This window comes from Sinohyriopsis cumingii, chromosome 11, assembly GCF_028554795.1.
Source record: "Sinohyriopsis cumingii isolate HCF-2022 chromosome 11, ASM2855479v2, whole genome shotgun sequence".
NCBI classification, from domain to species: Eukaryota; Metazoa; Mollusca; class Bivalvia; order Unionida; family Unionidae; genus Sinohyriopsis; species Sinohyriopsis cumingii.
This window is the reverse complement of record NC_142971.1, coordinates 43,830,955-43,843,381: the sequence shown is the minus strand read 5'-3', so window position 1 is coordinate 43,843,381 and position 12,427 is coordinate 43,830,955. Positions and strand designations below refer to the sequence as shown.

Here is a 12,427-nt window from a genome sequence, read left to right as displayed (position 1 = left end):
AGTGTTTTATTAATAACAGTTTTTCAAAAAATGGTTATAGTATTTTACAGGATTGTTTTTCTTTTGGATTAAAAATGCATGGATAAAATGAAATGTGCTTTCAGAAGGATTTAAATGTTTTGACAACAGCTGTATTCAAATGAAGGATCGATCTGAATAAGTATTAAATTTAATTTTCATATACTGTTATTTTGTATTATCTTGTCTTTAATTTTTAGTATTACTATGGTTCGAATACTTTATGCTTTTTCTTTTCTATATTTTCTCTTTAGCCTTACTTACATCACATATTAATGTAAGGCAGGGAGTACAAAATTACAGCTATCGGATACCTTTTTGAACGTGTACAGTGAAACAATTTAAAATGATTTATAATTTGTTTCAAAATATTAAAATATTAAAAAAACAACCATGTAAAAGCTAATATTACCAGATTACAGTATTGACCTTGATTTATCAAATACCAGTAGCTGTGTTAATCTCTGGGAATAAAACTCTGTAAGAAAATGGGGGGGGGGGGCATCATCCTACGTAGCTAACTTTTTGTTGGGGATTTACAGTCATGGTTCTGGGCAACAACGAAAACCATGAAACTTGGTCCCCCATGTAAACTGATGATACCTCAATACTTACTGATGGTAGTCCAAGTGGCACTTTGTCTGATGTTGCCTGAAGAATACTAACTAGAGTGGGCAACAACCTTTGCTGTAATGCACCCATACAGCTCTCATTTTCCGCAAGTTCTTTAAATATATCTTGTACAATACTGACTATCACAGGATCTAGAAAATAAAATTTAAAGTATTCATGTATAGTCTTCTCATACACTCTGTAATTCCATATTTTAAAAAAGTATAAAAAAATCATTTCATATTGGGACAGACATGAATGGCTTCTTGTCATGTGGAAAATCCTCATCTCTTTCTAAAAGAGCTGAGCAACTTAAGCTCTCTAAATATTCTAAGGGAATGGGACATACTCTCCACACTGGTAAGTTTATAGCAGATGCCTTGAGGTGTAAAGAATTAAAACAACTTGTGAAGCTTCAGCAATCAATGAAATACCCGCACGTTTAATTTATTATTATGGCTAATAAACTAAAAAACTTAAGAAACCGTTTCTTTTAGTTAATATCATGTCAGCAAGTCATTATGAGAGCCATAAGTTATTATGACATAAAAGCAACCATGGGCTTGAGGACATTTCAACATTATTTTATTATCTTTTTCTGGGGCACATCTACCTTGATAACACATGTACAATGGGATCCAAAACATGCAAACAACACTATAAAAGTGGGCATCAATAGTGAGGGACCATAACAAAAAAATTAAGCAGATGCCATCCCACCGGATATCGAGAAAATGTGTGTGTGTAATGGAGCTGTCTGATGGCTTAATGCTCAATTAGTCATTACGGTCTATGTAAATTATCTTCATTTTCAAGATATCAAACCTCTTCAGAAAGATTATTGACAATATTACTCCAAGACATTTCAACAACCATAATATGTATGCCAGAAAAGATTGGCTTTTAAAGAACTAGGAACATAAATTTTGCAAAACAACCAACATCAAAACTCTACATATTTTTTGTGCTGTTGGAAAAATACTGATGCAATGATTTCATTGCAACAGTGAAACTTCTCATCCTTGAGGAAATCTCCAAGTGCCAATTCAGGAATTTCGAGTTCACTACAAACTCTGGAACTTGCTTCTCCATTATAATCTGCATATGTGAAACAATTATTGGAGCATGAAGAAAGAGTTAGCATTCACAAGTTTTTCCTTCAAATACTCAAGCAAAGAGCAAATGTTTGCACTCTAAAAAATCTGTAAAATACCTAATCTTAAATAACTGATGAAATTGAAAAAAAAAAAACAAACCCACACATTTGATACATTGCCGCATCTTCTGATAAATATCATATTTTCAAATCATAACTTGAGCCAGATTGTGAGCAACATATACTGAGATTTAGCTTTGCATAAGGTGCAAGCAGATCAGTCTATGCTGAAGTGTGGGATTTGTACTAATTTATCAAAAACTTCCATGCAATCATGCATGCCTAGTTCATTTGTTTTAATTTCACTAACAAATAAATCAGCCTTATAATGAAGCCAAGCCTAACACGAGAGATTAAAACTTCAAGACTAGTTCTAATATTCACATTCACAAAAACATCAGATTGAATCATCGATCAGGTTAGTGAACCAGTCAATTGTACTTGGTTGTCCCAGAGTAAATTTGTCATATTCAATACCCAACTGGAACACTGGCTATCGAGTCAAGACCATACTGATCAAAGGTAACGGCACGCAAATCAGTTGTCAAATCTTGTACACATGGTGAGCAGTCGACTTTTCAAATCTGATTTATGACTAAGAAAGCTGCGCTAATAAAGGAACAACTTTTTGTTCATAACAAATGAAAATTCTTGCATACAATTTGTTTTTCATGTCCATGAAATGCACAAAGTCTTATAAAAAGATCATCTATTACCCTATTTCAATTTTCATCTCCATGCAATGGAAAGCAAAACCAGGGCCTGGAGAAAAATGAAGTTAAATAAAAACACATTTTCAAGCATAAGACACTATTTTAAGTGTTGACAAAAGAATAAATTAATAATGAAAAACAAACATGCCAATTTGCAACTTCAAGAAAAATGAAAAATTTACATCAGGAAGAACACTGATAAGATCACTTTAACTCGATATTGGTCCATTATTTACTTTACATTTTGCACATCATAATTTTTATACCAAGTTTAGGGATGGCAGTTTTGACAATCTTTTACACAGACTGATATCTGTAAACTCTGTATGCAGATATAGTCAGGGCAGGCCAAGTATATCTGGCCCTGGTTTCAGTTACATTCTCAAAATAATTTCTCCAAATGGATTTTGTAACTTAATGACTAACCATTTTAAAAATGTAAATCTGAGTAAGACATTTTCCGGGATGGCACTGGCTTTTAAAAAGTTGTCGCCATTTGCATAATAAATGATGAACAAAGTATTTGTTTATGCAACAATAGATTCGAGTGCAATTTTTATATCAAAATTTGCAGCTTCCTGTCATGGTGCCTTTGAATTTCTCAACTCCAAACCCAAGGCTATATATGTTCTTTGACAGCCAAAAATGTTGTTGCCAAAAAGATTTTTTTTTTTTGCACTTTGTGACATTGGCAAAGCCCAGTGTGATCCCTGTATTTTGAGATGACTAATGAAATGGTGGGAGGGATGTTAAGGGGGTGGGGCTGGAGAGAGGGGGATGTTGTACATGGACATAGAGTATATGGATATGTATTGATCACTAACCTCCACAATATTTGAGGAAGACAGCAATGTTTAGAGGAGTAACTTTAGATTCACAGGATGCAGTAAAAGATTTATCTACCTGGAAATAAAAAAACAATACATTTTAGGATGAAAAACATTCAAATTAAGAAAAAAGATAAGAATCTTTCCTTATCCCCAATAATTAATTCTATTTTGAATCAAGCTGTTATAAAAAAAATGTCCAGATACTGACACTGGATTCATATGGAGTACATGAGATAAATAAAGCACACAAGAATTAAATGTCTGAGAATATGAAACCTTACTAGACAGGACATTCGATGGACCATACATTTTTTAATTTATATGCAAGTGTACTTCATCGAGGTTTAAAATGGCTATAATGATAAGGACCCATTGAAGTTCTTTGGAGCAGATGCTATCTAAAATGAAGTGTTTGTAAAGGAAGGTTACCCAGTCCTGATAAAAGAGATGGGAACATTCAGCAGGATTTAGGAAAAAAAGAGGTCTCCATCTAACATTTCATCAAGCCTGTAAACTGTGTAATGATGTATCCATCTGTCTGTGACTTCCCAAATCACTCCATGCTTGATTTGTGTGTAAAACATGTATGACAACACTGCATACCAAGAAGAAACAAAGAGGCCCAAGTGGACCATTTCACTAAGCAGAATAATGCTGTATTGTAAACATGCAAACCTGCATAAATTATCTCAGAAACTTAATATAATGTTGATTTGACCTAGAGGATCCTGAAAAACTCTTTCTGATATATGACAAAAAAAGCTTACCTGGTCAAACAAACTCTTCCAACATTTTGATAAAATAAGATGATTTACCAATTTTAATAAAATCTTATCAGAAATATAGTTGCTAAATCAGCCAATCTGATGAAGTGTCATGATAAATAACATGTATGAATTCTGCTTGCACTCGTACTAAGAAAAGATCTGGATAACAAACTTATTTACCAAGTTTTATCAAAATCCATCCCAAAATAAACAGATGCTCACTAGAAGCTGTTGGCAGATACACCACAATGTATATTAGTACAGGAATTAATTCTTACAATTCCAAAAATTGAAAAAGCAAATTTTAAATTTTTTACAATACATCAATATATTCAGTCAGAGATGATTCATCCAATTACAATTAGCCTCCTCCATTTGATAAAGTAGAGACAATACTTGTTTTATCTGATACATCAAAAGGAACCATAAAAGTGAATGTCTCTCTCCTTTCATGCCCATGTGACCATGACATGGAATGGTAATAAATGCAATACACGTCAAAGAGAACCATAAAAGTGAAGTCTCTCTCCTTTCATGCCCATGTGACCATGACATGGAATGGTAATAAATGCAATACACGTCAAAGAGAACCATAAAAGTGAAGTCCCTCTCCTTTCATGCCCATGTGACCATGACATGGAATGGTAATAAATGCAATACACGTCAAAGAGAACCATAAAAGTGAAGTCCCTCTCCTTTCATGCCCATGTGACCATGACATGGAATGGTAATAAATGCAATACACGTCAAAGAGAACCATAAAAGTGAATGTCTCTCTCCTTTCATGCCCATGTGACCATGACATGGAATGGTAATAAATGCAATACACGTCAAAGAGAACCATAAAAGTGAAGTCCCTCTCCTTTCATGCCCATGTGACCATGACATGGAATGGTAATAAATGCAATGCATAACAAAGAGAACCATAAAAGTGAATGTCTCTCTCCTTTCATGCCCATGTGACCATGACATGGAATGGTAATAAATGCAATACACATCAAAGAGAACCATAGAAGTGAAGTCCCTCTCCTTTCATGCCCATGTGACCATGACATGGAATGGTAATAAATGCAATACACATCAAAGAGAACCATAGAAGTGAAGTCCCTCTCCTTTCATGCCCATGTGACCATGACATGGAATGGTAATAAATGCAATACACATCAAAGAGAACCATAGAAGTGAAGTCCCTCTCCTTTCATGCCCATTTGACCATGACATGGAATGGTAATAAATGCAATGCATAACAAAGAGAACCATAAAAGTGAATGTCTCTCTCCTTTCATGCCCATGTGACCATGACATGGAATGGTAATAAATGCAATGCATGTCAAAGAGAACCATAAAAGTGAATGTCTCTCTCCTTTCATGCCCATGTGACCATGACATGGAATGGTAATAAATGCAATACACATCAAAGAGAACCATAGAAGTGAAGTCCCTCTCCTTTCATGCCCATTTGACCATGACATGGAATGGTAATAAATGCAATGCATAACAAAGAGAACCATAAAAGTGAATGTCTCTCTCCTTTCATGCCCATGTGACCATGACATGGAATGGTAATAAATGCAATGCATGTCAAAGAGAACCATAAAAGTGAATGTCTCTCTCCTTTCATGCCCATGTGACCATGACATGGAATGGTAATAAATGCAATAAATGTCAAAGAGAACCATAAAAGTGAATGTCTCTCTCCTTTCATGCCCATGTGACCATGACATGGAATGGTAATAAATGCAATGCATGTCAAAGAGAACCATAAAAGTGAATGTCTCTCTCCTTTCATGCCCATGTGACCATGACATGGAATGGTAATAAATGCCATGCATGTCAAAGAGAACCATAAAAGTGAAGTCTCTCTCCTTTCATGCCCATGTGACCATGACATGGAATGGTAATAAATGCCATGCATGTCAAAGAGAACCATAAAAGTGAAGTCTCTCTCCTTTCATGCCCATGTGACCATGACATGGAATGGTAATAAATGCAATGCATGTCAAAGAGAACCATAAAAGTGAATGTCTCTCTCCTTTCATGCCCATGTGACCATGACATGGAATGGTAATAAATGCAATGCATGTCAAAGAGAACCATAAAAGTGAATGTCTCTCTCCTTTCATGCCCATGTGACCATGACATGGAATGGTAATAAATGCAATACACGTCAAAGAGAACCATAAAAGTGAAGTCTCTCTCCTTTCATGCCCATGTGACCATGACATGGAATGGTAACAAATGCAATGCATGTCAAAGAGAACCATAAAAGTGAATGTCTCTCTCCTTTCATGCCCATGTGACCATGACATGGAATGGTAATAAATGCAATGCATGTCAAAGAGAACCATAAAAGTGAATGTCTCTCTCCTTTCATGCCCATGTGACCATGACATGGAATGGTAATAAATGCAATACACATCAAAGAGAACCATAGAAGTGAAGTCCCTCTCCTTTCATGCCCATGTGACCATGACATGGAATGGTAATAAATGCAATACACATCAAAGAGAACCATAAAAGTGAAGTCCCTCTCCTTTCATGCCCATGTGACCATGACATGGAATGGTAATAAATGCAATACACATCAAAGAGAACCATAGAAGTGAAGTCCCTCTCCTTTCATGCCCATGTGACCATGACATGGAATGGTAATAAATGCAATACACATCAAAGAGAACCATAGAAGTGAAGTCCCTCTCCTTTCATGCCCATTTGACCATGACATGGAATGGTAATAAATGCAATGCATAACAAAGAGAACCATAAAAGTGAATGTCTCTCTCCTTTCATGCCCATGTGACCATGACATGGAATGGTAATAAATGCAATGCATGTCAAAGAGAACCATAAAAGTGAATGTCTCTCTCCTTTCATGCCCATGTGACCATGACATGGAATGGTAATAAATGCAATGCATGTCAAAGAGAACCATAAAAGTGAAGTCTCTCTCCTTTCATGCCCATGTGACCATGACATGGAATGGTAATAAATGCAATGCATGTCAAAGAGAACCATAAAAGTGAAGTCTCTCTCCTTTCATGCCCATGTGACCATGACATGGAATGGTAATAAATGCAATGCATGTCAAAGAGAACCATAAAAGTGAAGTCTCTCTCCTTTCATGCCCATGTGACCATGACATGGAATGGTAATAAATGCAATGCATGTCAAAGAGAACCATAAAAGTGAAGTCTCTCTCCTTTCATGCCCATTTGACCATGACATGGAATGGTAATAAATGCAATACACATCAAAGAGAACCATAGAAGTGAAGTCCCTCTCCTTTCATGCCCATGTGACCATGACATGGAATGGTAATAAATGCAATACATGTCAAAGAGAACCATAAAAGTGAAGTCTCTCTATTTTTACGTTCATCTAATTATGACCTGGAGTGGTAATAACATTGTAATAATTAAGCAAGGACAGCACAGTGAACTTCTGGCTGAATGAAACCCGCCTCAAACAAAACCCATCAAATGAATCAATATGTATCACATAACTCTACAAATCATGCAGTATGGAAAAGATTGCATGAAACTGAGACCTAATAATAATGAACACTTATTGATACATTATATATACAAGGGATGATCAATGTGCCAAACATTTTTCTTACTGTCTGACCTAAATACAACAGATAAAAAGCAAATGATAATCTTATAAAACTACAAGAATTTTACATTTATTGTGACATGTATAAAAGCATCTACCAAATATAAGTCTACTTCTTTCAAATTCTTGTTATTTACATTGTGTAACATTTTCATCACTAATTCATTTTTATGAATTGGGCTAGCTGAACATCTATCTCATGGTGATGAAGTTTAGAAGTTTACTGATAATTTTAGTATGTGCATCAATATAATACCTCAAGTTTACTTATTTTCCTTATTATTCTATCACCTGAGAACGTGGATTTTTCCCATGCTTTTCTTCCTTATTATTCCTCTGGGACGCTTTGCGAGAGGTTTTCCCCTCAGACTACTCTTACTTTATTTCTAACTGAAAACGTCTCTAGAGTGATAAAAAATAGGCAAAATAAATAACAAATTTGGACTTGCATTGAAAAATGGCACTACTGCATTGTTAGATAAACTCTCTTTCTTTTGAGTCATGTCTCTTTCGCCAATAATCATAATTTTGTTATGGGGGTGGTTTTGGGTTCTGCAGTTATTAAATAAAAACTTGGTTACTGGGTTCCTGAACTTGTGAGCTTAGACTATTTATCTTGCACATCCTTGGATGTTTATTTTTCGAATGTAGTCTGACATAAATACCCCATTACGTCCTAATCCTGCAGCTATTCCCAATTAAACTTATTTTATACAAACTTTCCAAATGATTTCATGTCTGCACTGTAACTGAACACGTGAATTTTCACACTTTTCTAAAACTGACATGTCACGACATGAACACATACTGGAACCAATCTGAAAAATCTGGAAACCTGTTCAGCAATGTCTAGAAATAGTCCACAGAAATCCCTAAACCTTACATATTCAAGTACAGTAAACAAAACATTTCCAAATATTTTTTAAAAAGATCTTTTTTGTGAAACTGAGAATTTTCTGCACACAAAGAAGCCACCAAGCAAAATTAAAGTTGATAGAAATTAGTCAAACCTGTCTTAAAGGTCAGATTTAAAAACAGTCACTTGGCTACAATGGCCATTCTAATCACATACATCCCACCACCCCAAGCAAATTTCCAACATAAATGTAATGTAATGGTCACCTGTATCCTAGCAATCAATGGTTTGTCACTGCTTTAAGTGGACTGTCTATGTCCCTTGTTTACTTTACAGAGATATGTCAGGTATTATAATGAAAAAAGAATGATTTCAGAGCCATTTCCAACTATAATGAATTTAATATTATGTGCAGATCTTGGTCATAATAAAACCCATGGAACATCCTGATGATTTACCAAATGTATTCGTAATCTAACACTAAAAAGATACAGTATCTAGAGAGGTAAAACACTGAACCAATCAGATACAAGATCACTTCATTAGTATGCGTGGGTCTTACTTTTTACCGAACATGTCCAAGATTTTGATATAAACATATATTCCAATCTGGACCAAATCAATCAGAAATATGGCCTCTGGAAAGGAACATCAGTTTATCCAAAGCAAAATTAACTCATTCATATGCACAGACCTTGTTCATAACTGAACTTGTTAGATATTTATCATATAAACCTCTGGTCCAAGCTGATCAAAATGAAATGGAAAGTATGATCTTCCAAGTGGTACCAAGCCATGCTGACAGATGTACAACAGACACATTTGGTGTTATGGTCAGACAAGCTAAACATTTGTATAAAGCTGAAAACTGCCGCAACCCCGAAACTGTGATAGGTCATTTACATATGCATAAAATTATGCTAACAAAACTTGATTTGTCTGTGCTAAATATTTTGTTGTGTAATAATTTGCTGCAAATAAGTTTTCTGGGATGTACGGATGGATGTCCATGACCAAATCAAGGAGATGATTGAAAGTTTTGAGAATCACTGTAACGACAATGACGCAATGGATTGCTTTAATGCTTGTGTGTTTTAGGTTTTTAACGTAGCTTTAGCAATTTTTCAGTCATATTGCTATGTCTGTAGTTTGGCAGTTTATAGTGATGTCTAGCACTGGGGCATCATGCCGCAGACATGTCCAACCCAGTTACATTATCCTGACACCAGGCCGACCAGTCCTAACACTAACATCTTAATGCTGAGCACCAAGCGAGGCAGCTTCTAGTAACATTTTTATAAGTCTTCGGTATGACTCAGTTGGGGCTCGAAAACATGACATCCCGCATCCAAGTTAGATGCTCTAGCCACTTAGGCCACCAGAGTGGTGATTGCTTTAATAGTGACTCCTATGTCCTGCTGTCTGCTAATATAGCATCAACTAAACTGCTATCACAGAATTTATGCCAAGAGGTAAGATCAACTAGGCCGCAGAAGCTCATGCCAAGTACATTTTTAAAGGGATTTTAAAAAAATAGAAAACCTTGCCGGCATCACATCTGACATATTTCACACACATACAAAACTTAAATGAAATCTATTTAATTTATAAATTGTTTCACATAAATATTATGGACAGACATACAATCAATGCTCCCTGCCATAGCAATGAAATCATTAAAAAAGGGGGATAATAATAGTACAGGGCTATAAAGTGATAACAGTGAGGAACAAGAGTACTTCAAGCTAGTTAATACTCTCAGTCTTACCAAAGCACAACTGATGATACAACTTACTGACAATACTACTGAAAGGGTTTCTAGACAAAGTGCCAGGACATCTGATGAGAACTGGGTTGCCACAGTAACCAAGCCCTCTGTAATGCTGGGAAGGAATGGCACCAAAAGCTGTGTGTTGTTTGAATTTTTCAAATGTTCGGCATAGCTGTACACTGCTCTTATTGCCGAAATCCTTATCACAGGGGGCTGAGTGGGATGTAAACCACCCACTGTTGCTTGTATACACCTGGAAAATAAGACTGATTATAGATGGTACAAGTCACACAATGAAGAGGATACAGTAATCCAGCTTTAGAAATATAGAAATGCACAATCGTATTGTCATACATATCCCTTACATCCCTAATCTCCTCCTCTCTAACCCTCTAAAAGTGCAAAAGTTCAGTCTGGATCAAAATCATTGGACTGGTTCAGTTTAAAGTCAAAAAGCCAAAAACTTGTCTGCTTTTTAAAAAATTTTGGCCTAGTCTTACAAGTTCTCAGTAAAACAAGTCAGAATTACAATTTCCTAAAACTTTGTTGTGCTTTCTCCACCCTAGATGTCCACTGCAGTGTGAACGATCACTTTTGCTAACAAACTAGAATCTATAGTATAATGTCTGATTACCATACCCAAAGTGCAAGCCATCAACAACGTTCAGTCAAGGAGATAAACTGGAGTCTTTTTTATAGAGTAAATGTTAATTATGTATTAATTACTTGTTACTATTGTACTGTACTGCATTTCCAGGTTTCAAAGTTTCATTTCAAGCCATATAAGTGCCTCTTCCAATTAATATTGGAGCAATGGAATTTTCTAGACCTTAAAGAACAAGAACTAGTGACTCCTGCATCACAGCCCATGTCTGAAATCCTATCCTTTTTTGACTTAGATCTGTACGTACATGACCATAGAGGGGATGAGAGCATGTAGTCCTTGCAACAGTAGTGGGTAAGTATAACACAATACAATTAGTTTTATTCCCCACTCCCAGCATATTAACAGCAGAAACAGACCACAAGCAACTATTGCAACTTTGAATTTGCCAGTCAGGAGGGAGGATAATGGTTTCAACAAATAGTCATAAACTACTGTACTACCCCATTACAGCAGAAGATATCTCAACTCTATGCTGGCAAGAGGATACATTATATTTGTGCCTTTGCTCTGGTACACCAAAAATCAAAGGTAAAAAAGGAGATGGTAGTGTTAGACCACCAAAACACAACTCTCATAGTATCATCCAAGGAGTGATTCAGTTAGGCCCAAGAAGTGGTGATAGCCTTGACTTCACGGGCTTCAATTCCCATAAACGACAAGTCACTTTCAGAGGCAATGACAAGGTTTCTCAGGGTTCACACAGAATTTTGAATGATGAATTCAAAGACTTTTCCCAAACTTTCAAAGACCATGCAGATTTCCAAGACCTATTTTTGCTAACATTTTCTAGACAACTTATGATATATGAGAAAATAAAGAATGCAAAATACTACAATATTGTTTAATGATGAAATTCAAACTATAATTAATTTCCTAATTTCAAAAGAAAGATACCAGGAAAACTCTACTACATCTGGATCTAACAACCTTGGACAATTTTATTTGTAATTCTGCTGGAAAGAAATTAAAATGTTTGGGTTTATTTCAATTTTCAAAGACCTCAGGGTAATCTGCTCGATTTTCCCAAACTTTCAAGGCCTTGAAAATGCCACCTCATTTTACCCAAACTGTCAAATACCATAAGAACCCTGTTTCTTAATAGTGAAGACAATCCACCTAAAAATAGTAGATGCCAAAATCTGAAGAACATTGGACGTTTCCTTCTCCCTTTAGTAAGTAAAACCTTAAGACTCTTACTGGTCATCCCCAGCACAGATACAACTGTGTTTGAGGATCTCAAAAGGAAGTGAAGCTAGTGAAGATAGCCAACTATTTTAGCCAAAAATCCATGCTAGCAAAGAATACAAGTCTGAATTAAAGCGTAACATCAACCAACCCATTTCAAAGACAATGCATGAAGCCAATACCTTCTAAATGATGCCAAAGAGAGAAGGAAAACTAGAAATCTTCACTCAACAGTTC

General features: G+C 35.7%; 1 protein-coding gene across 1 annotated transcript in view; it reads right to left on the bottom strand.

Moving 5' to 3' along the window:
• The window catches only part of LOC149788034 (importin-9-like), an 87,523-nt gene that overhangs the window by 24,905 nt on the left and 50,191 nt on the right, over positions 1-12,427 (bottom strand). Inside the window, exons 14-16 of the mRNA XM_089974314.1 lie at positions 10,363-10,591; positions 3,324-3,402; positions 634-782 (exon numbers count right to left, since the gene is read on the bottom strand). Coding sequence (XP_089830440.1) covers positions 634-782; positions 3,324-3,402; positions 10,363-10,591 — 457 coding nt within the window. The remainder of the gene's footprint in view (positions 1-633; positions 783-3,323; positions 3,403-10,362; positions 10,592-12,427) is intronic.